This window comes from Phyllostomus discolor, chromosome 6 (assembly GCF_004126475.2).
Source record: "Phyllostomus discolor isolate MPI-MPIP mPhyDis1 chromosome 6, mPhyDis1.pri.v3, whole genome shotgun sequence".
Taxonomy (NCBI): domain Eukaryota; kingdom Metazoa; phylum Chordata; class Mammalia; order Chiroptera; family Phyllostomidae; genus Phyllostomus; species Phyllostomus discolor.
The window spans coordinates 131352657-131374713 of record NC_040908.2 but is presented as its reverse complement, the minus strand read 5'-3'; the positions used below and the strand labels follow the sequence as shown (position 1 = coordinate 131374713).

At 46.2% G+C, this 22057-nt stretch overlaps 1 protein-coding gene across 8 annotated transcripts in view; it reads right to left on the bottom strand.

Annotated features, from left to right (window-relative positions):
• The window catches only part of TEAD1 (TEA domain transcription factor 1), a 247566-nt gene that overhangs the window by 38857 nt on the left and 186652 nt on the right, over window positions 1-22057 (bottom strand). For all 8 annotated transcript variants that reach the window (XM_036029046.1, XM_036029048.1, XM_036029050.1 and 5 more), the window contains 4 exons: window positions 21612-21658; window positions 20691-20752; window positions 19637-19761; window positions 3133-3306 (listed from right to left, as the gene is read on the bottom strand). In XM_036029046.1, coding sequence (XP_035884939.1) covers window positions 3133-3306; window positions 19637-19761; window positions 20691-20752; window positions 21612-21658 — 408 coding nt within the window. The remainder of the gene's footprint in view (window positions 1-3132; window positions 3307-19636; window positions 19762-20690; window positions 20753-21611; window positions 21659-22057) is intronic.

The following is a 22057-nucleotide window of genomic DNA, read 5'->3' as shown; positions in this document are numbered from 1 at the left end:
TATTAAGAAACACTGACTGGGGGGCGGGGGGTGGGGGAGAAAGAAACACCCATTGGAAACACCTACTGATATCTAAGAGGAGCTATTCTGAGTGTAGTTCATGCTTGGTCATTAGAGGAAGCCAATGAGATTTAAAACTGTAGCAAATTGTAAACCTACAATTGTCTTTCCTCACTTACTTTAACATAGTTATGTCTGAATTTCTTTATGAAGGTTAATTAAGCACGGTTAACTATATACTAAGAAGTGCTATCTTCTATCATTCATAGAAGTGCTCAATTTTAATTCTGCAAATCTGAATTCAATAAACTGGTATCTGATCTTGGAGTAATGAAGTCTAAACTTGCACATCTCCTGCCAGCCACCACACTCTGAACATCTGCAATCTAGACCTCGGTGTTTGGAGACCCATGAGTGACTGAAGGGCCCCAACCCTCTATTAAAATCATTTCTTCAAACCACTGTGTGAATTAAATGGGTGAAATTCTGGAAGCAAAAACAAGAACAACTTTCAAAGCATTTTCCATTCCACATTATAGTCAAATAACAGACTAATTATAAAAAGCTTATCACTAAAAACCAATACTGTTTAACTTGAAAGTACTGAAAATGGTTTCTTTTCATCACATCTTGTAATTTCTGATGATGCTCATTAACTGGGCAGAACAGCCTCCTTCCACACCCTTCCCCGCTGCGACTCGCAGTCTTTCTGATCTCAGGTCCCCTTTCCAACGGAAGGAGCTTTTGTTCCCATGGGTTATATCTACCTGGATTTTCTGTGTTGGAAATGTAAATCGAAAAAAAAAATTAAATATTTATTACCTAAATAAAACAATGATAAGCTCATTACATGTTAACATACAGTTTTAAACAATCAGACATACCTATATTTAAAAACAGTTCGTGACAAGAGTAGCGTTGTTTTACGTTTTGCAAATCTACTTAATGTATGAATTAATGGAAAACATCTAGATTCTCATACTTGCTTCTACGTTCAATTTGTCACGACATACTCCTTTAGTTAAAGTATATGAAGAAAATCCAACCTCACATAAATATGTAACTAGAAAAATGAAGAATATTTTAATGTACTCATCAGATAACTGTGGTCATTTTTCTTTGACATTACAACAAAATTTGACAAGTGGTACTTTCTGAAAGGCTAGCAGCAGGGTGGAATCTGAAACCGTATCAATAAACTTACTCTGTTACATTAAAATCCTTTTGGTCCATCCTGTACTGTATCAAAAAATCACATTTGTTGATATGACTGTGGACCTCACCAGAAAAGTCTTTTAAGTACTGGGAAGCTGTCATGATTCCCGGGGTAGATAAAAGTTTTCCAAAATTCTTACTTTTACTTGAAAGCTCGAATTTTCTGTCTGGTGACAAGCACTGTCAGCTGCTGTCTGTGGTGTGGCAGGCGGGCTCACGGCAGCCATTCGGCAGGTGCGCTCTAGGTTCTAGATGTGGCCCATTCACAAAGGACACTCTTGGTGTGACTGCTTCTTGCTTTCTTCCTTTGTTACCCGTGAGTGCCTGCCAGCCCGATGGTGCTAAGGCTTCAGCAGTTTCACCCTACTGCTCCTGAACCACCAGAGTGTGCATATCGGCAGAGTGCAAAAGGCAAATAGTGACGCGATGTCATAGTGAAAATAGTTTTGACCTTGTTGATCCACTGACAGGATGTTGAGGAAGCCCCCTGGGGTCTGTAGGCCACACTTTGAAAACTGCTGTGTTATCATATAACTGAGCCCCCAACACCATTCAAATCACTAAGTGGCGGCCACCAATTTAGAAAGGGGAAATGACTATTATTGTTTGTTCATGTTATCTACACACATTACTCATCCCAAGAAAATTAGTATAAGTAAAAGGCTACTTCTACAATCTTCTACAATTCAAATTCAATTCGAAAGCATGACAAATGAAAGCTAGTTACCATGCAAAGATAATAAAAACTAAACAAACTTAATATGTCAACTTCCCTCCAAGGAATTTAAAACATAAATTTTTCCTTAATTCATTCCCTTGTTTCCCCATGTCTTGGGCTTTTTAGTATTGGAGATATGGAAAGTCCTCTGTTGATGGACTCGGTGGCCAGGGTCCACTGGGTGTGAAGCAGCCAGGAAACTGCAGAGGCACTACAGTGAAACCCATCCAATTTCAAGACCCTGGTTCCCACCCTGCAAGTAGCCAGTCCTTTGTAATCTCTGACTCTTTGTTTTCTTGGTTGAATGGGAGGCAAATTCCACTTAACGCTGTGAGGCCTGGATGAGACACATGTAAAGCATTAGTGCAGCTCCCAGCCCACAGCAGGTATTCAATAAATGGTAGCCACTATTATGAACAGGGTCCCCTGGAGCAGTCGGAAGTCCAGAGAGGAGTGGGACACATCCAAATAATTATGACACAGCATGGGAACTGATTAACTACTGAGGAATTATAAACAGTGTTAGCCGGTCGTCTGGTCTCCTGTTGCCCCCTGGCCTCCCAGTACACACACATTATCCTTATGGCTGCTTTAACATTTCTGACCGGTCAGCAGTGCCCAGCCTGAGCCTGACTAGTGGAGAAGAAAGAGCAGAGCTCCTCTCAGAGGCTGAGGGGCATCAGTGAGCCCCAGCAGCTGGCGCAATCTGCACTTAATGTTTTAAAGCACAAATGAAGCACAGACAGGGCAGAGCCACTTTGTCTTCTCTCAGACACTTATGAAATCTCGAAGCACAAGACTTTACCTTCATCCCAGCCCCATGTCTGTCTCAGGTCCTATGCTCCAGTGGAATTTATAGGTTGTTTTGCTTAATGGAGTGAGAAGAAAAAGAAAGAGGGTCTAGTGCCCTATGTTTTCCATCTGACTCCATTCATCTGTGAAGCCTCTTGTCATTGCATGAGTGAGTCCTGAAGCCCAAAGAGGCCACCTGTCTGTTGTTCTTCAGCAGGGGCTGCAGGGTACCACAGGTCAGGATGCGGACCACACACAGGTGCGAGCCTGTGACCCATGGCGATCCTGCAGGTGCACACAAATGTGCCGTCAGTGTGAGTCCACGGCCCCTGTGCTGGTCCACACTCACGTATGGGACCTGGCCATTCAGACAAAAACCACTGAAATCACAACAATGTCTTACTCACCCAGAATTTTACGAGGAAGAAGGCATTTTGAGGGCCCTTTCCAAACAGTTCCTTTAAGCCACCTTTCTTTTCAGGAAATTTATCATAAATCTGACGAATGTCCACTGATTCGAGCAATGGGTCACTGTAAGAATGGTTGGCATGCCCAATGTGCACGAAGAGGTGTTTGTTGTACTGTAAGAAACCAACAGAAACATCCCCATTACAAACCCTTTGATGAACCCGGGACACATCTACCTTGAGCTGGATAAAGAGCAGGCAGTCTTAAAATCCCAGAATTATGCTTCCAATAGCCCAGGGTCTGTCCTTTGAAAAAGATGAAGATGTTAAGAAAAGCCATTACAGTTAAGGGTAAAACGGTCATTGTCTTTTTTTAAAAATTAAAGTTGATATACAGTAATATACCAGTTTCAGGTACACAACATAGTGAAACAGTCATTGTCTTTTATTGAAAAGGTGTGTATTTTTCTAAATGTCTAAAAAAGGCTTTTTTTTGTAGACACAGTAGCAAACAACAACTTAAGTTACCCAAGTATCAAACCAAGAAGCAATTTTATTACCTAGTTTCATGAGACTCAGCTGCAAATGACAGCGACATCCTTTGGAGCCTGTTGTTGACGGTGTAAGCCCAATAACAAGTATGTGTGTGGTTAACTAATGTCCTCACCCAGAGAGCCCTTCTCACTCCAGCTCCCCTAGCAGCAGCGTGGATGCAGCCCTCTGAGCAACGCTACCTGCCTATTTCTTCCAGCAGGAGTAAGAGTGCTGAGCCTCTTTCTCACCAGTCCCTTTAGTAACCAATGGAAAACTTCTGCAAAAGGGCTGGTCAATATGTGGTCATCAGTGCAAAGTTAGGGTCCGGGGAGAGGATTCATAGGATAAGGCTATCAGAGGCTGGTAAAAAAGGAATACCACTTCACTCACTTACACAAAAAAGAAAGAAACAAAACCCTATAAAGACATTTAACTTACAAAACAAAATCTTTTCCTTGCTTTGTTATAAGATATGGTAACCAGACCACAAAGGAGAATGCCCAAACCAATGGTTCTCACCCAGGTTGCAGCATTACCAGGGAGCATTTAAAAGTCACCAGTGCCTAGGCTCCACCCGGATGAAGCTGGAATCCCTGAGAATGAGGCCAGACGGCACTAATTTCTAGTGCTCTGTAGGTGAATTCCAATACACTCCTAAGTCTGAGAACCACTGGCCTAGACTTTCTACCTCAGACCCTCCCTGCCTGCCTTTCCTGCTGAACAGGTTGCAACACCATCCTAATGTGATGCCGACAAAGACACCTGGGAGTGCAGGGGGTCCAGGGAGCTCAGAAGGCAACAGGGTTCATAAGAGAAACCCTGTATCCCTATTCCCCTAGCAGTCTCTCTTCACTTTTTGAGTTTACACTGGCATTTCTCCAACTAGGGTCCTTTCAAGTATTGATCCCACAGAAAATAAGAAGCCCCAAATAAAAGAGGGATCGGTCACAGCTGCCTACCAAGAGTACTACAAATTAGCTACGACACTGGACGAGTGCTTCCCCAGCCTCTGAAGTGGGGACTGTGATGGCATCTACTTCGCAGTGTTGCTAGAGAATTTAAATGAGACACTTCTTACAGGAGGGTCCTACCTTTCGGCATCTCTGGGCCACACTGGAGGAAGAAGAGTTGTTTTGGGCCACATATTAAATATATGACAACATGTAATCACACACAAAAGATCTCATAATATTTTAAGTAAACTGACGATTTTGTGTTGGGCCACACGCACAGCCATCCTGGGCTGCATGTGGCCTGCGGGCTGCTGGATGGACCCCTGGAAAGGTCCAATAAAGAGTAAACACTCAATAAATACTAGGTATTATGATTTTTTAATAAAACTTCCTTCTTTGAGATTCACATGCAAGTATTTGCACATTAAAAGCACTACAGTAAAGAAACATACCTTTAACCTTGTATGACCCCAAGTTTCCCAAACTCACTGGATCACAAAGCCTGTAAAAATATTCTGAGGAAGTACTGGTTCACGTTGTGACCTGCTCCCCACACCACGGACCTTGGGCCACAGCACCACAGGGCAAGGGGCCTGACCCCTTCCAATGCCCCTGCCCACGGTGTCACACACACAGCGAGTGTACCAGGGCCTGGCACTTGCTGGGAGAAGGCTAAGCCCCTCTCCTGATTGACATTGGAGAAATGCCTTAACCAAGCCTTTGCAATCCCTAAACGGTATCAGGTGAAATGTAAAACAAAAGGAACCTATCAAACTCTGAATGGTCCCAGCCTCTGTTCCTTTCAGCAACCTGGTGACTTTCAGGTAGGACTGAGACCTGGAAACTGCTATGGAAGAACAGAGGCTACCTGAGCTGGAAGAGATACAAAAAACATTTTCAAAACAAGCAAAAGCCATTGCTGTGTTAGGGAGAGGAAGCTATGGGGCAGGGTGGAGTGCCTTTGATCTTTTTGTATGTTTTCTTCTCTGCTGTCACATCATCTTTGCAATTACAAGCAAACAAAAGCCCAGAGAAGCGTAGAGAGCACTACTGCAAAAGAGTTTCTGGTCTCATCAGCAGGTGAAAGGAGAAACAATAACACAGGCAGAGTTGGAGGCACAGACTCTGGGGTAAGGGTAAGGAGAGGTGAGAAGACGAATGAGGGTGTGTGCCTCCTGTCTGGCTGCCCTGTCCATTCTGTGGTCACCCACCAGTACAGGGGTTGAGGTCAGCTGTCTGTCCATTCACCCAACCGCATTAATAACCTTGCCTACAGCAAGCTCCACTTCTGTCATTACCTGTGTCACCCACCGGCAGTGAGTTCCTGGGGAAGAATGGAATACAAGTAGAGCCTTGGGGACACCCGTGAATAGGACCTGAGTCTCTGTTGAGCTCTATCCTCTCAACTCTTCTTCCCAGCCAGCCCCCATGCGCCAGCGCAGGGCCAGAATAAGGTTAAGAAGCTTGGTCTTTTTGCTCTTGACATTGAAAGCCCCAGCAGCGTACTGCTGGAACTCAGGGTGACATCCCAGGCAGAGGTCAGGAAGGCGAATGTATGGTAAAATTCACTGGGAGCCCTGAGGATATAGCTGAAAATCAAGGTGCTGAGTGCAAAGCATGAAAATGCTGGAGTCACACAAGAACCTGAATCCTCAGTTTTCTCATATGTACAATGGCAAGTTTTCTCATATGTACATCTAATACCTGTAAGAACAGGTTTGAGGATGAAAGGAAATAATGCACAGAAGGGGCTTGGCATGGGGCCTAGCATATAAGCGTTCGATAAATTGCAGCTGCTAAGATTACTACTGTGTTGGCTTATTATTATGTGAGATTAACTAGATCCTGGGGTAGAAGCACAAAAATGTTCCTGTTTCAGCTACCCCTCCTGCCTAGCAAAGAAAAAATAAACAGGAGTAAGCCCAAGCTGGGAGCAGGCTGTGAAGCATGTGACTGTACTGTTCCTCGATTATGACTGTCCTTTATAAGCTTCTCAGGGTGTGGGCCTCTCATCTGTCCCTGAAGGAAGGAAAAGAACTTGTGTCCATTCAGAGTTTTGTGTAATGTGCTTTCTGTATATGCGACTGCAGGCACTCTTTGCCCCGCAATGACAATGTAGGTGGATTTTATTAAAATCATTTTACAGATGAAGAAATAGACACTCAGGGATGAACAGACTTGCCTGAGGTCACACTTCTGGGAACAGTCCTGGAGTTAAGAATAAAACTTGGATTTGTCAAGGCCGCCACCACCCATGCATTTGCTGCAAATACCAACCACACAGTCTCCCAGAAGAAAATGCCCAGGCCCTTCTAACACAGATCTACTTTTTTCTGAAAGTTGATTTGGAAAAAAAAGGACCTAAATAGTGTTTTCAAAATTCTAAGATGTTAAATTAAAATTTGGGAGAAACATAATGGTTCACAGATGCATTAGATAGAGTCTTCAAAGGTTTCTATTTTGAGGAAATTACCTTTGTGCCCAAGTGGCTGAAATGAACTGAGAAGGGGCAGGCTGTCCCTGCCAAAGGAAATCGGGCACTGCCTCTCCAAGGCTGGTGACTTGAAACCAAACCCTGACTGCTGGCATCTGAGTGGCTTTATCCCTGCCAAGAGGTGACTTTGTTGCTAAGAATACAAAGGACTAAAGAAAATGTTCTGGAGACCACAGCAGTGAGACAAACAGACCCCTCTCTCCCTTTAATTCAACCAGGGTAGGTCAGGAGCCCCTCTGCCCCCAAATCCAGAAGGTTGAAGAGAAGAAATCTATCTGGTAGGTTTGGGTTCTAGCTCTAATGAAACTAGAACTCTAAAAACCATTTGGTGAGGCTACTACTTCCATCCCACTGGTTTTCCTATAAGGGAAGAAGGCCAGAGCAGTGCTTTCTTCCCTTTCTCTCTCCCTCCCTCCCCAATAAATCCCATTTTCCTTCTAGCAATGGTGGTTCCCCAAAACTAAAGGTAAAACATAAAGTCAAAACAGGGTAATTCTATTCTATAATGCAGAAAACAAATATCTGAAAGTAAACAACAAACCCAACCCCAAGTATTTGGGGCAATATATAAGCAGAAACAGGGTGAATGCCAAGGAGTCACTTACACCAAAGCCTAAGATGAAATATCCTCTGCATCTAAAATAGAGATTAACATTGGCTTGTTCAATTACCAAAAAAAAAAAGTCTCCTTGACACTTGGTAGATATGTGGATTATCAACATATAAAAGGCAACAAGAGAAAAGGTGCTCACTCTGTACATTTCTTTTATGGATTTCAGTAGAACAAACCAACACACCTATTGTCCACCATGCACTAGGCCCAGGCAATCCATGAGCCAGGAATACAAAGTCCTCCCTTTGAAGGCCCTACAGCGGAGCGGCTACAGAGAACCAGCTTACTGTCTCCACAGTCAGTCATGTGTTGCCCATGTGAACACGTATCCCCAAAGATTCCTAGAGAGCAGACTGCGGTTAAAGACAGTCAACATCCCCACGCTTGCATGTCTCATGCCTTAAATCAGCATTTACCTGCTTTTTTTTATATGGATGAGTTGGTTCCCCAGCGTGAAACATGCAGTGTTACTCATCAGCAAGGAGAACACCTCTACGGCAAAACCATGACGAAAACCAAGTTATCCATCACATGTGAGAGTATAAGACACTCTGAGATCTGTAAGGCTTCAGAAAATTGACCTTCTTTGTAACTGCTCTCAGGTCACTATAGGGGGAGAGGTTCCTATGAAATGTAGTAAATCAGAACAGAGGGAGACGGGCCCTAACCCAGGAGACAGGAAGAAGAACATGCTGGCCAACAGCTGGGCCACTGACCCGGACAGCTGCCATGCCAGAGTGGATGAGGAGCTGGAGGGGTCCTCGAGAGACATCACCAAGGGGACAGTGGACCTGAGAGACTCCATGACTTATGAGACCAACTGGAGAAGAGTTTGAAAATTCTATTAGAAATTTGGAGGATGACTGTGTCATTTAGAAACTGAACAGATTAAAAAAAGAGGAAATGACAAGCCCTAGAAAAAACGTTTTACAATCAAGAAACGGTTCTAATATATCACACATTAACCACACTGTGTACAAAACTGACACAGGTTTGCAATATAAACACTGAGTGTTAAAAACAAAACTTGTGCTATAACCACACTGGGAAGATTAGATGTTAAAGAAGGGGGTGGGGTGTGTGTGTGTGGGTGGGGAGACATGTGCTAGATTTAGAGACCTAAGTCCTGATCTTCCACAGTAAAAAAGTCAATGGAAAATGTCTAAAATTGATGGGCTGAGATATATGGTATAAGCATGCCATTTAGAAACATAGAGACAATGTACAAAGAAATGGCTCAAGAGCTGTACGCAGCTGTCCCTAAGAACAGTTCTGGTGAGTGGGAAGACTTGGGGCTGGGGACTGCTGCTTATCCTAACAGGCCATGAATGAGGTTTAATTTGACTCATACATAAAGCATGTGTATTCTATTAAATTAAACAGCCAATCAAAAGTTACCTTGAAATAGCCTGGAGTTTTTTGAGGAAGGGAAAGAACTATAAAGGGAAACAAAAATATTAAGAGTCATGCTTCAGGATGTTTATCCTAGCTGGCCTCAAGTTCTGTGGACTCAAAAGGAACTTGGTGAGATCACAGAGCCTTCCTAAGGCTCAGCTGCTCGGGATGACTGCAGGCTCACCCAAAACAAACAAACAAACAAACAAACAAACATGATGTTGTACCAGCAAAATCCTACCCAGATCAAAACAACCTGTAGCTCAGCAGCACCTGACACCATCTTAATACATGAATTTCTATCCGGACTTGGGGAAATGATCATTTTCTCTTTTTACTGCTACAATCCCTCCACTTCTTTTCACAGCAGTTTTAAACAGTGACAAAGGTGAATATAATCCTAGAAACTCAAGAAAGTTACTTGTAAAGGGTTACCAAGCTACTCCGGGGGTTTCACAAGGGACTTTCCTCCTCCCCCGAGGCTGTTCTAAGAGGTCACCCTCTCTCCTGGTTCCTGGCTCTCCTCTCTGCTGCTGAGGGAGGCTGCAGAGAGGAGAGCTGACCTCGCAGACAGACTCTGGAGTCAGACGGGATCTGGTCTGAACCCTGGGGCTGGCACCACTGCCTCGCTGAGTCATCTGGGACGGCAATTCCAGCCCTCTCTGCTGCCTTTTCCACACTCGTAATAAAGGGATAAGGAAAGTCACTATCTCAAAGGAGTGTCACAGGATTAAATGAGACAATGCATGGAAAATACATATGCTATGCCAAGCACATCATTTATTACTATTATTGCTATTACTATTTCCCCAAGTAATCATGATGCTTCTTTATGTTGGAAGAGATCATTTGAAATTCAGGCTGTCCTTCTCAGAGCAACAAAATGGAAATACTAAAATTTAAAGCAGAAACAAAGACAGGAAAGTCTCAGACACACCCCTGCTGGTCCAACACTGCCATTAGCGACTGTAACATAGGGCGGACAAGAAGGCGGGGATGTGCACATGGGGCCTGGAGAGCCCTGGCCCCGGCCCGAAGCCGCGCTTCCCTCAGGCACATCAGAGCCCCTCTGAGCCTTGAAAAATCTGTCCTCACAGGGCAGCCTGGGCGGCCCATCACCGCAAATGAGACAAACCGGAAAACACAACTCCCACAGTAGCCACTGGGGTTTTATTTTCGTTCTTTTCTCATTTTTGAAAGTACTGCCAATACATTTTTTACTCTAGAGACCTCTGATGAGGCAGTTCACTTTTTGTGGAAAAGGAAGGAAAAGTCCTATAAATCTGCTAGTCCTTGGCATCCAAACTGCTCCCTAGGACATGCCTTGGCGCTGCAGTACATTATTTGACCTGAAGATGGCGGTCTTTTCCCAAACTTGTTCCAAAAATTCCAAGTATTTGAAGAACGCAGTAAAACCTTGAAAAATGACTGCTGTCAAATAATACCAAGAGAGAAATTATAATCCACTTAGGAATTTAAAGAAACCAAGACAAATAACTCATGTCAAGGGATGATAATGTACAAGTTGGAACAGAACAAGGACAAATCACCTACAGTTGCTTCTTGTCATGCTCCTGCCAGTACTATCCCTCCAGACACTCCCAGGGCAGCCTGTGCAACCTGTGATGACCCCAGGCAGTGGCTGTAGAGCCAAGCCAAGGAAAGTGACCTGCATACTCAGGTCCTGGTATGACTGGGGCGGGGGGGGGGGGGGGGTTGGAGGGGCTATCCTGCACTCCTGTATCAATAGGCTCTGTCCTCAGCTGACTGCTCAGAGACACGAGCCCTGTTCTAGTCACCTGTCCCAGGTGCCGCTTCATCCCTTCCCTGTGCCCTTCCCAGAAAGAAACAGGAGAAACAAGAAACTAGAAGCAAGTCAGTCCTTCCTTCCCAGATCTCACACCAGAGTGTACCACCCACACCCCCACTTCCCAGTCCCACCACCACCTCTGTAGAGGGGCTGCTGTTTCTTAGAAAGAGGTGCATCTTCCCCACCAAGTGCAGCTGTAAGGGCCAGTGGCCGAGTGCAGGAACCGCAACCATGAAGGCAAGCGGGTGAGGTGCTGACCTGCCAAGGAAAGCAGATGGAACCTGGCTGCGGCCTCTGTGAAATGTCCATAAAACTCAGATTTCCAGATGCTTTCAATTGCCTCATCCCCAAATGGTATGAAGAAAGAGGGTGAGTGCCCAGAGCAGCTCAGACACTGAGAGCAAACCATCCATTGCTGCTGCCAGAGGTGCATGGATGAGCCCACAGGACAGCTCGGCAGTCCTGCATGATGGGGTGGGAAAACCATACCACACCACAGGGAGCCATCAGCACAGTCACGAAAAGACACTTCATCTCCCACGACCTGCTGGAATGGAAGCCCACACTTGGTAGAATGTACGAAAAAAACTTGGGAGCAGCACAAACACTGGTCATAGACATCCATCAGAACAGCTGCAGCCTTCCTCTGAGAACCTAGAAGGCAAGTGGGCTTTCTGACCATGTATTCGAAGCATGGGATACAGACATTGACAACACATGGGTTAGAATCGAGGCTCTGTTGGTTTTGAGCTGTGTGACCTCAGGCAAGTTGCTTAACCTTTCTGGGCCTTGGCTTCCTCCTCTGAACACAGGGATGACACCTGGCTGACTCATTTCCAGGGGTTGACATCTAGGTCAAATGAAACAGTAAACATGACAGTTCTGTGTGAGCCATAGGAGCTGCATAGATGCTGGCTTGAAGGTTCCCTGTTAATGAGATCCACACACAAGCTATGAACTGGGGTAGAGGAACCTCTTTTCTAAAGGACCAGAAACCAGATCTGCCCAAACAGCTGTTTCCCATAAATACAGAACCCTACTCTGAGATGTTGCATCAGCCTCAGCATCCAGTGCAGTGCTCGGAAGCTTCTCCAGAGAAACCTTGCCCTTCTTGGTCTTGTCCAGGACACCAGCAAGGACCCTCCTGGCAATATGGAGCTTCAACTTTGCTTCTGATCTTGTTTCCTTATTTCTCTCATCTACGCCCCATACAAACCACCCATCCTTCTTTCTGCCACAGACCTCATCAATGTCATATTTCCTTAGAGCTGCGCTGGTCACATTTTCCAAAGCAGAGCCAGGATCTGTGGTTTAATGAAGGAATTTTAGCTGATCTGTGAATTGCCTTTGAAAGAAGCTATAAAGACATGAAGATTAAATCATGCTTGGGCCCACATTTGACCAAATGCCTTTATGGAAAAGAATGAGGTTATCTGCAGGATGTATTTGCATAACCTCAATGCAGCCCACCCTAACCGGGAGCACTGGGCTAGCTCAGGCTGTGAAGATTAAGGCCTTACTCCTTCACGTCCAGAGGGCTCCATAAACATCACAGAGGATGATGTTTATGCATTATCTGGGGGAGTGGAGAAAACAAAGCTTATTATTTCACAGGTGGCAGCGAGTGAAGGAAGGTGGTCAGGACATGAGAAAGAGGAAAGTAAGGGCACTTGATATGAGTTCCCCAGGAGGAGAGAATTCTTGAAGGGTGCCCAGGCTTGGGTTATGGCAGGTCCTCAGCCTGGAGGCAGGGGGTTTTGTTGCCTGAGATGTCTTGGCCTCTTATCTTTATTTCTAAGTAGCTTTGAAATAATACCTGGTGAAGCATTTAGGACATGATTAAGATCTCCTTAAACGTTGGTGATTGCTACTCCCTTCCCCAGCTTCTTCAAACCATGGGCTCTGCGTTAGCACAAAGTTCAACTATCCAACCCTGCCATCTACGAGCTGGGTGTTGGGCTGTTACTTAAACTTGCTGAAGGTCTGTGTTTCCAATATCCATTTCCATGGGTTTCTTTTGAGGACAAAAGGAATAGTGTTATCACAAAGGCAGTCTGCTCTCTTCTCTGCTCCATAACTTTTCAAATCATACCACCATCCGCAGTCTCAAAAACTCAGTCATTTCCAGCACCCTCTTCCTCTACAGCTAATCAATCCCTAAGACCTTTTAATATTATCAACACAATGTCTATTCCCCTAGCCACTGCCTGTGCCCTGTTTGGCCCTTGTCACCCATCTCCTGGACCAGTGATGTTGTGTCCCTAGCTCCAGCTCATTCTCTGACCTGCTGCAGCCATCATCTTCCTACAGCCCGTATCAGACCACATCTTCTCTTTAAAAGGGGGGTGAGGTGAAGGAATACGTATTCATATTATATTGTATGTGTATTAAAATCTCTGGAAAGATTCACAGGAAACTAGCAACAGTGATTCCCTTTTGGGGTGGGATAGGAATGAGAAAGTAGTGAAATCCCCCTCCATTCTTTTATGCTTACAGATTTGGGGTCACACGAATTTACTACCTACTCAAAAAAATTAATTAAAAAAAATTCTGGCTCCCACCTGAGTTTCAATAGAGTCCGAACCACCTGGGGAACAGATCTTCCCAAGTCAGGTCCCTCCATCAGTCTGGCCCAATCTCCTGCTACATTTCTCCAAGACAGTCAAGGTTCCAAAAACACATGTGGAGTGTTCAATAGGCCCGGGATGTTGTTAACTGCAACTGTCACAGCAGTACAGTGAGGGTGGCCCTATTATGCCCACTGTGCCAACTGAAGTCAGGCTGAGCTGCGAAGTCATTGCCCCAAATCCCGTACTGCTGGTAAGAACTCCAATACTGCCTTCCTCATTCAACTACAATGAATGTGTCGTCACAAGAGCACAGCAGGAGATACGTTCTAAGGTCCAAGCAGGAACATCCCTGGCTTCTCTCATGCCTCGCCCCAAACCCAAAGAAGACACACAGAACCACAGACTGGAAAGGGAGCTCAGAGAAATCCCAGCCCAACTCTCACCCCCATGTGAAGGGCCCTCCTACAGGCAGCCTGTGCTTGGGGGACGCATGCTGTAGAAGGCAGTTGTTTTTATGTTTCAATAACTTTTTGGTTTCCCCAAAACTACAGAGCAGTGGTTAAGAATACAGAGTTGGGCCAAACCTTGGCACAGCCACTCCCTGGAGGTGGACCTTGATAAAGTACCCTAAAGTTTCCAAGCCTCTGTTCCTCCAGTGATAGACTGTACACAGGAACAGTACCTGTGTCAGCATGCTTGGCATACAGTGCTTATCGCACAGGTCGGTAAGTGCTGGCGATGATCAGTATTGCATAATATAGCAAAGTGTTTGTTAGGAGCTGGATGTGCCTTCCCTGTTCAGGTTTGTTACCATACCATCTTTGGTGAGACAGTGCTTTTTCAAAACCTAAAGAGAGGATCTCCTTGTCCCTCCCTCTCCACGCCAAGGTTTTCCCTTCTCTGGCTGTGTAACTCCTACCTAACCCAACACTCACACACTCTCTTCCTGTACACGGTCCTGCTTATTCTGGCATCCAGACCATGACAGGCATCGAACACAGAAGCCTGGGCCTGGGCAATCTGACCCAGCTGGGCTTTGCCAGCTGTGGGGCAGGAAGTGGCTGAGCTCTGGGGGCTGGAGGAACCTGTCCTGTCCCAGGGTGGGGGTGGAGGAATTCCGCTAGGCTTTATCAGGAAAACCACTCCCCATGCACACACAGGATTCAGCTTACAGCTCACCAAGCTCAGGTTTTCATCAGTCTCAATCAGCAGCTGCTAACTCAGTCTCCAGCAACTGGGCCCTGATTACAGCCAAGGCACTTTTACATGGCCCACCGTGGGCGGAGGATCTTACATGTAACATTTGCAGTCTCTTGATATGCAACACTGAAATCATGTAGAAAGTGTATTTCCAAGCACTACTAACCACTTCTAAAATCGTCTTAGTTTTTTAGATCTTCCTTTCTTCACCCTCTGCTGTTTTTCTCTTAGCTTCTAGTGGAGCCAAAGGTAACAGAGGGACTGACTTGCTGGTTCTCCACCAACATAAACAATTGACTTGGGGAATCGCTGCCATCTGGTTTACACTTGATGCAGAGCCAGCAGGGGGCGCTCATCCCCCAGATTATTCTGCTTGTAGCTCCTTACAGATTACAACCAGCTACAGGCTATAAAACAGGCTATGCTACTCATTGCCCACAAATGGACAGACCACATATACTCTGGTTACAATCTCAGGATGTGGAATCAGCAGACCTGGATCTAAAGCCCATTTCCAACATCAGCTGCCTGCCTAACACCGGGCAGGCCACGTATAAGATAAGTGCACAGTGCTGGCTCTCTCCACAGGTGGTACTACTGCTGGCTCTCTTACCAGTACTACCAATGCCAAGGGTGGCAGAGTCATGTAGAAGTCTTCAGTGGTGGCAATGATGGCCTATGTGGTAACCTGAAGAGTGAATTTGTGGAACAGTGGTAACTAAGGGAGGCCACCCTGGAACCAGGCAAACTAGGTTCTCCTCTTGGTTTTGTTGCTCATGCTTATGTACTGCTGGGAAATAGCACAACCACAAGGTTCAAACCTGGCCCCAGACACTGGCTACCTGCAAGACAGCAATCTCTCCAAGCCTCTTCTTGGAGAATTGAATAAAATTACCTACCTCATCAGGCTGTGATGAGGACAGAAGAAATCACTAATGAAAAATAGTTAGCACTGCCTCCAGCTCATCGATTTACTTATTGGCTTTTTGCCAGCACTATCTATTACCCCATGATTCCAATGAGCCTAAGCCACTACAGGAAGTAGGGAGAAATGTGTGTGCGTGCCTGTATGCAGACAAAGATCTACAGACTCCAAACACAGAGCTGAATCTGTTTAGGGACCTTTGATTATTTGTCACCTCGTGGGCTTCCTTATCAAAGAAACATGCTTAATGTTTGATGTTAAATGTTTTAGTGTATCCACCTTAGTTTAAATATCCCAGATGAATTTTTAAGTTACTTTAAATTTGTCTATAGTTGGAACAAAATATAGTAAAATCAGTCTCAGAAGGCACAAAAAGCCCAAGAGCCAAAGAAACGTTCCACATGCTACAAGTGCTTCAGTGCGACCTTGGTCCTGAAGTGCCATTGCACGTTCATGGTGACAGCACCTTCTGTTTGCAAAATAAAGCGCCTATTACATAACCTGAGAAGCTGGTGCTTAAGACATTGCCGAAATGCTATAAACAATTTCTGTAATTCTCCCTCATTTCAATTTGTCAATCACCTTCCCCCCCACAAGGGTCCCCTGCTTCCTCCAGCACAACTGCCCTGTTTCTGGACCCTTGAAATTTCCACTAAAATCAAATACATGTACTGGTCACACTCTGCCATGAATTCTTCTGTATACCTGAACTCATTTTTAAAAATCAATGCAAAATAGGGGTGTGTAACACAGGAGTATTACATTGTGACATTAATAAGTGAGGTTGGTGTTGTGACTCAGTAAAATAATTTCAGGACAGTGGCACGGTTTTGGCTGGCATTATCTGATAGACACAACTTAAAATCAGACTGCAACAAGCCAGAGCCATCAACATATACATGACATTTTCTGAAATTATACTTTTGTAATCTAAAGAGCAAGTGATTTTCAACTGTGAAGAAGGAGCTATTCCACACGAGCACCCAGGATCACCTCACATTGTGTGTGTGTGTGTGTGTGTATACTTGTTTGGGTGGTTACTGTTTGTTCTCTCTAGTAGGATGGAGGCTCCACAAGAGTAAGGACTTAGTTTCCTTTGCTTTTGCATCCCTAAAACCTGAAACCGGGGCTGGTGTGCAGTGTCTAAAAAGGACTTGATGCCCTGGCCGGGTTCTCGGTTAGAGCCTCTTCCCCAGACACCAGGGTTGTAGGTTTGATCCCTGGTCAGGGCACATGCAAGAATCAACCAATGAGTGCATAAACAAGTGGAACAACAGATCGATGCTTCTCTCTTTCTCCTTTCCTCTCTCTAAAAATCAATCAATTTCTTACAAAAGTATTTGTTGGTTGAATTCCAATTTCTCTCAGTCCCCATCTTGTGTCCCTTAAAATGTAATTGTTTTTTTCAGGAGGCCCAATGGTGGTGACTCACACCAGGCCTTCCATTTATAACAGGACTGTTGAAGTCATGTGTTAAGAGGCCAAGCTATAGAGCCAAACCCTTTCATTCATCAGGGTTCCAGTCAAGTGGAACCATTCGGATTGCTATGTATAATCCTGCGTGTGCATGAAACATTAGCTCTAAACCCCACTCCAAGGACTTGGTGGGCCCTGCCTTTAAAACTATCCACCAACTTCTACTTAACTACTTTTATACCTCAGAGGCATCACCCCTGGCATGTTCTCCTTCATGCCTCCCCATTCCGAATAATCCTCTACCCCTCAGTGTGAGGGTTACTCCTCAAGGAAGCTGTTCCATGTTATTCACTCCCAGCTTTCAGTACTCTTCCTTCCCTGCAGTCACCGCACTTCACAGTGACCTCCATTGTGATTACAGCTTCACGCAAGTCTCCTCACAAGACGTAACCTCTACCAGGGAGGAGAATGGTTGTGGTCAGGGCCGGACCCTCCTTGGTCCAGGGCCACGTATTCAATTAGAGAACGGACTGAAAGAGTCTATCGGGGATTCACAGAGGGAAGCCTGACAAACACTAACCACAAGAGAAACTGGGCACTCAGGGCTCTACGGGTCCATAACCAGAGGGACCGTCACAGCGAGGGGCTGCCACGGGCTTCTCAACTAAAAAAGAATTTTGTTTATTTTGATTAAACATTCTATAATCTTTTTACCCAGGGAAACAACTACCACCTTGGGATTTTTACTTCCCAGTGCCTCGGAGTTTTATTCCTAGGGAAAAAAAGTTCACAAGCAACGAGAAAGATCTGTTCATGTAGTGGATACACAGACTGCATAAGCAGTTCAAGACACCTTCATAATGGGGGCAGTTTACAGCAGTGTAAAAGAATATACTGAAATAGACTTTGGCTCCTGGTCACGCTGCTCATTGGCTAAGCATCTTCGGTAAGTCACTTAGTAAGTCTGGGCCTCAGTTTTTTCACCTATGAAATGGGGAAACAGAACCTACCTCACTGGTACTATGAGGACAGAATAAAATGACCAAATGACCAAGTACTGTGCAGGCAATGAGGTGTTATACAAACAAGAATTATGAAAAGCAGAAGCGTCATCTGGCCAAAGTCATGCCTTCAGCCAAAAAAATCCTCCACACTTCTCAGAAGGAGGCGGCAGCCTAGAGTTGGGAAGGTGACCTGTGTATTTCAATGTCACCAGATGGATTCAAGCCATTGCCACCTCCCTTCCCATAAACCACTCAGCAGGTTGAGAAGAGTGATCTAGTTGGCTTTCTCTTCCCTGTTTCGATAACCTCATCTTCCTATGCCTGCCTTGATAGGCCCCATGACCGACTTTACATCTCCTTCATTTTCCCCTACTTTTGCAGCAGGCTGTTTTTCTACCAGCTCCTGGCGCACAGCTCATAAACAGAAATGTTGGCAGGCCACACACTTGGGTGCCCCAAGTGTCTACTCCAGTGGTGGCTGGTGGAAGCCCCTCTGCCCAGGTTTCCTCCCTTGTCCTACTATCATCTGAGGCTTTCCACCAAGCTCAAGTGCAAATACTACCAGGAGACGCAGTGTTTGTTCAGTATCTGAGGTATTTATGACAGATGGTGAAATCATTCATGACACTTTTTCCTGTTAACAGAATGACAGCAAGGTGGCAGACACATAGACGCATGGCACCTATGGCTTTTGGTGGCCCTGGAGGGCAGCAAGGTGGGTGAGACAGAATGCAGAAAAGAGTTGGTAAAGACCCCAAAGACAAACTCATGATTTCTTCAATTTTTGCCTTGGATTCACCCCCACACAGATGCAGCGCTCATACTCACAGCCAAGGAGTGAGAGTGAGAAGGGGGTCTTGGGCTTGCTGGGCGGGAAGGAAGGGAGGCTCACCCATGTATGGGAAATGATGGACCTGGCTGGGAAACAATGGGGCGATGGGCGCTCCCATTGGGGTGAAGGACACAACCAGCAGAGTTCAGGTGCCCGCCTTACTGGTATTTATGGTATTATAGTGCATTGCACTTTATATCAAATTGTTAAAGTATCACCTTGTTACTTCTCCCTAAGGAGGTAAAACTCGCTATCATGAGAAAATAAAGACTTGGAAAGGCAGTATTGAATAATGGCTAAATGTTAAGCGTGAGTTTTAAAGACGTAAGTTTGAATCTCTAATCCATCAGATGTTAACCATGTGACTTTAGGAAAATTTCTTAACCTCTGTTTCTTCATCACACAGCACCTCCCTTATAGGGTTTTGGTGAGGATAAAGTGTGATGGTGTATATACCAGTAAATAGCTTTGCCATGTACCAGTCATGTGGCAAGGTGCAATAAATGTTAATTTTACCAAATGCAAGAGCCTATTAAGCCCCTGCCCTTCAGCACCAGTATTCCCCGGAGTTTCAGGCCCCAAGCATCATAACTTCCAGCTCTTCTACATATTTGTCAATGGAAATACCTTTTACTTAACTGAAAGGCTGCTTGGTTTTCCCTCCCCAGGTCCGTGTTCACTCAGGGGAAAGGACTGCAGAGATGAATGGGAATGAACAGCGAATTCTAGGTTCAAGGTACACCTCTGGGCATACTCACCGAGTCTGGGTCTCGCTGCTGTTCAAGGAAAGCGGAGAATTCCACCAGGCGAAGTTTGGTTGTGCCAATGGAGCGGCCCTGCCAGGCAGGGACCGAGGGAGCTGGGGCTGACGCAGGCTCAAACCCTGGAAGACCAATTGTCACCTTTACTGCTGGCCAATCGCCTCCCCTTGGCCTCAGGCCCACAATGGGGCAGGAAAGGCCAACAGCTGCTCCAGCAGTGTCTTGTAGTGGAGCTAGTTCAGGGAGGGGAGAGATTCTGCCTGGGATCCCAGAGGCAGTGTCCTGGAGAAGCTGGATGCATGCAGCTCCTTGTAAAGCCAACATCAGCTCATGTTATGGGCTGTGGCATGAGGTCACCTAATCCCAGACAAAGGGGCCTAGCTGGGGACTAAGACGAGACTGAATGAAGAGATGGGAACTGCCAGACACTTTCTGGTGTCTCTCTACCTCCTTTCCCAAGGCTGCAGTCACCAGCACTGTAGGACACTCTCTCAGAATGCTCCCTGGTATGGAGCAGAGGGCATTTTCAGCGTTGGGCCTCTGTAGCAGACAGCAGCTCCACCAAGTAATTCTACATGCACCTGTGCGGGGTGGCGGGTGGGGCTGAGGGCCGGGCAGACACTTGTTTTCTACTTTGGGCTTCTGTGTGAGCTCTCCTATAAAGAAAGGGTACTAGGAATTGAAGCCTACTTATCTAAGAAAGGGTAACTAAAATCCTATCTGCTCTCAGGACTTGTATTGCCCAATTCAGCCTGTTAATGATGAGGAAGGAACCACAGCAACTTCCCCTTCCCAGGATGACCCAGGGTGCTGAGTGAAAGTGACCAGGCTCCCTGGTTCCTTAAAAACGAATGTGAGGAGCTCTGAGCTCTGAGGGAATGACTCTCAGGAATCAGGACCTGGGAGGGGACACCTACATGACCCTCCTATGTGCCAGGCTAATACCTGCCTTAAGCAAGTTGAGGGTGGGGGGGGAGGCATTCATAGGTCTGCAAATAAGAGGGGCCATGCAGCTGTGGAACAAAGTGGGAGGGAGCCCCACGAGACTCACCTGGAATGGGGGCTGTGACCGCTGGCTGGATGGGGTACGCCTGCTGTACAAAAGGTTTGACGCTGGGAACAGAAAAACGGAGAGAGTCAGAAATGGCAGCTGTAGTAGCAGCTACGCCTCAGTTCTGGCCTTGGCCTCCTGGGGCTAGGGACCCTACCTGGGTCCTCCCTACTTTAAGGATGCTGCCTGCAGGTTGGGGGCACAGCCCAGGCAGAACTCCATCAAGACTGAGAGGGTTACTCTCTCCATTTGAGAGGGGCCAGCAGGCTGCTGGGGACAAAACCACCAAGCTCACGCCTGCTCAGTGGGAGGAGCCGGGCACCTCCCTCTGAAGTCTCATCCCTGCAGAGACAGAGGTTAGTGGTCACCATTTCCAGGCAAGGTTTGGGACATGAGTCAGGCTCCCCTTCTCTAAGCCAAATAGCTCATGTTCTTTTGAGAATATCTCAGCAGGATTTCTGTTCTGCTTTCATCCCAGACTGCCCTCATCTTCTGGGCTCTGAAAGCATCAGTGGGATTTTCTGTTAGTTGCCACACCACAGGGAAAGACAGAATGGAATGGGCTACAGAATCACCCCCACCGCCCTCGCTGTCAGACAGGCACTTCTCAGGAAGACCCTAGACTTTGATCTTCAGAGCCATGAAGGGACAGGAATCCTAGTCCTGTTTCCAGCTAGATGACCACTAAATCTAAGGTAGGGGGAATGTTTACATGTCTCCGGGATCTGAGCCATCTTTCCCCTGCCATTGGCTTCAGTGGGTAACAATGGGAGAGGACTTTGGTGATCTCAGGCTAAATCTTTCTTTCCCTCCAAGCTCCGAGGCAGTCTGGTCCCAGGAAAACACCAAGGGGGGTGGGGTGGGGGGGGCGGTGCTGAGACCAGCCCCTTGTCGTCAGTGCCGGCCCCTCCTCAGACTTACTCTTGGGAGGATCCTGGCTGCCCTGTTTGTATCATTCCCGGCCAGAACTGGAAGGCAAAATGCAAGAGGCTTCAGCATTATGAGTTCACTTCAAAGCACAATTCAGGATGTGTACACATTGCGACCTCTGCTAAAGATAGCGGGTTCAGATCGTCCACCAGCTGCAGTGACCTCCCTAAATACAGATGTGGTCACTACTGCACACAAAATCACAGCCTATGGCCTTGGCCTGGCAACCCAGGGCTCCCTCTAGCTCCTCTTCCAGATAACCTTGAGGGCAGGGACCAGGAAGTAGCTTCTGTGTTCTCCTGACACATGGCAAAGATCTGGGCGCACTGCAGAGTGTTCCTGAGTATTTCATCTGACTGCTCTATCCATGAACCCACCACCCACCCTTCTCTTCCCCACTCTATAACGCACCATGTGTAACGTTCTGCCTCCACCGC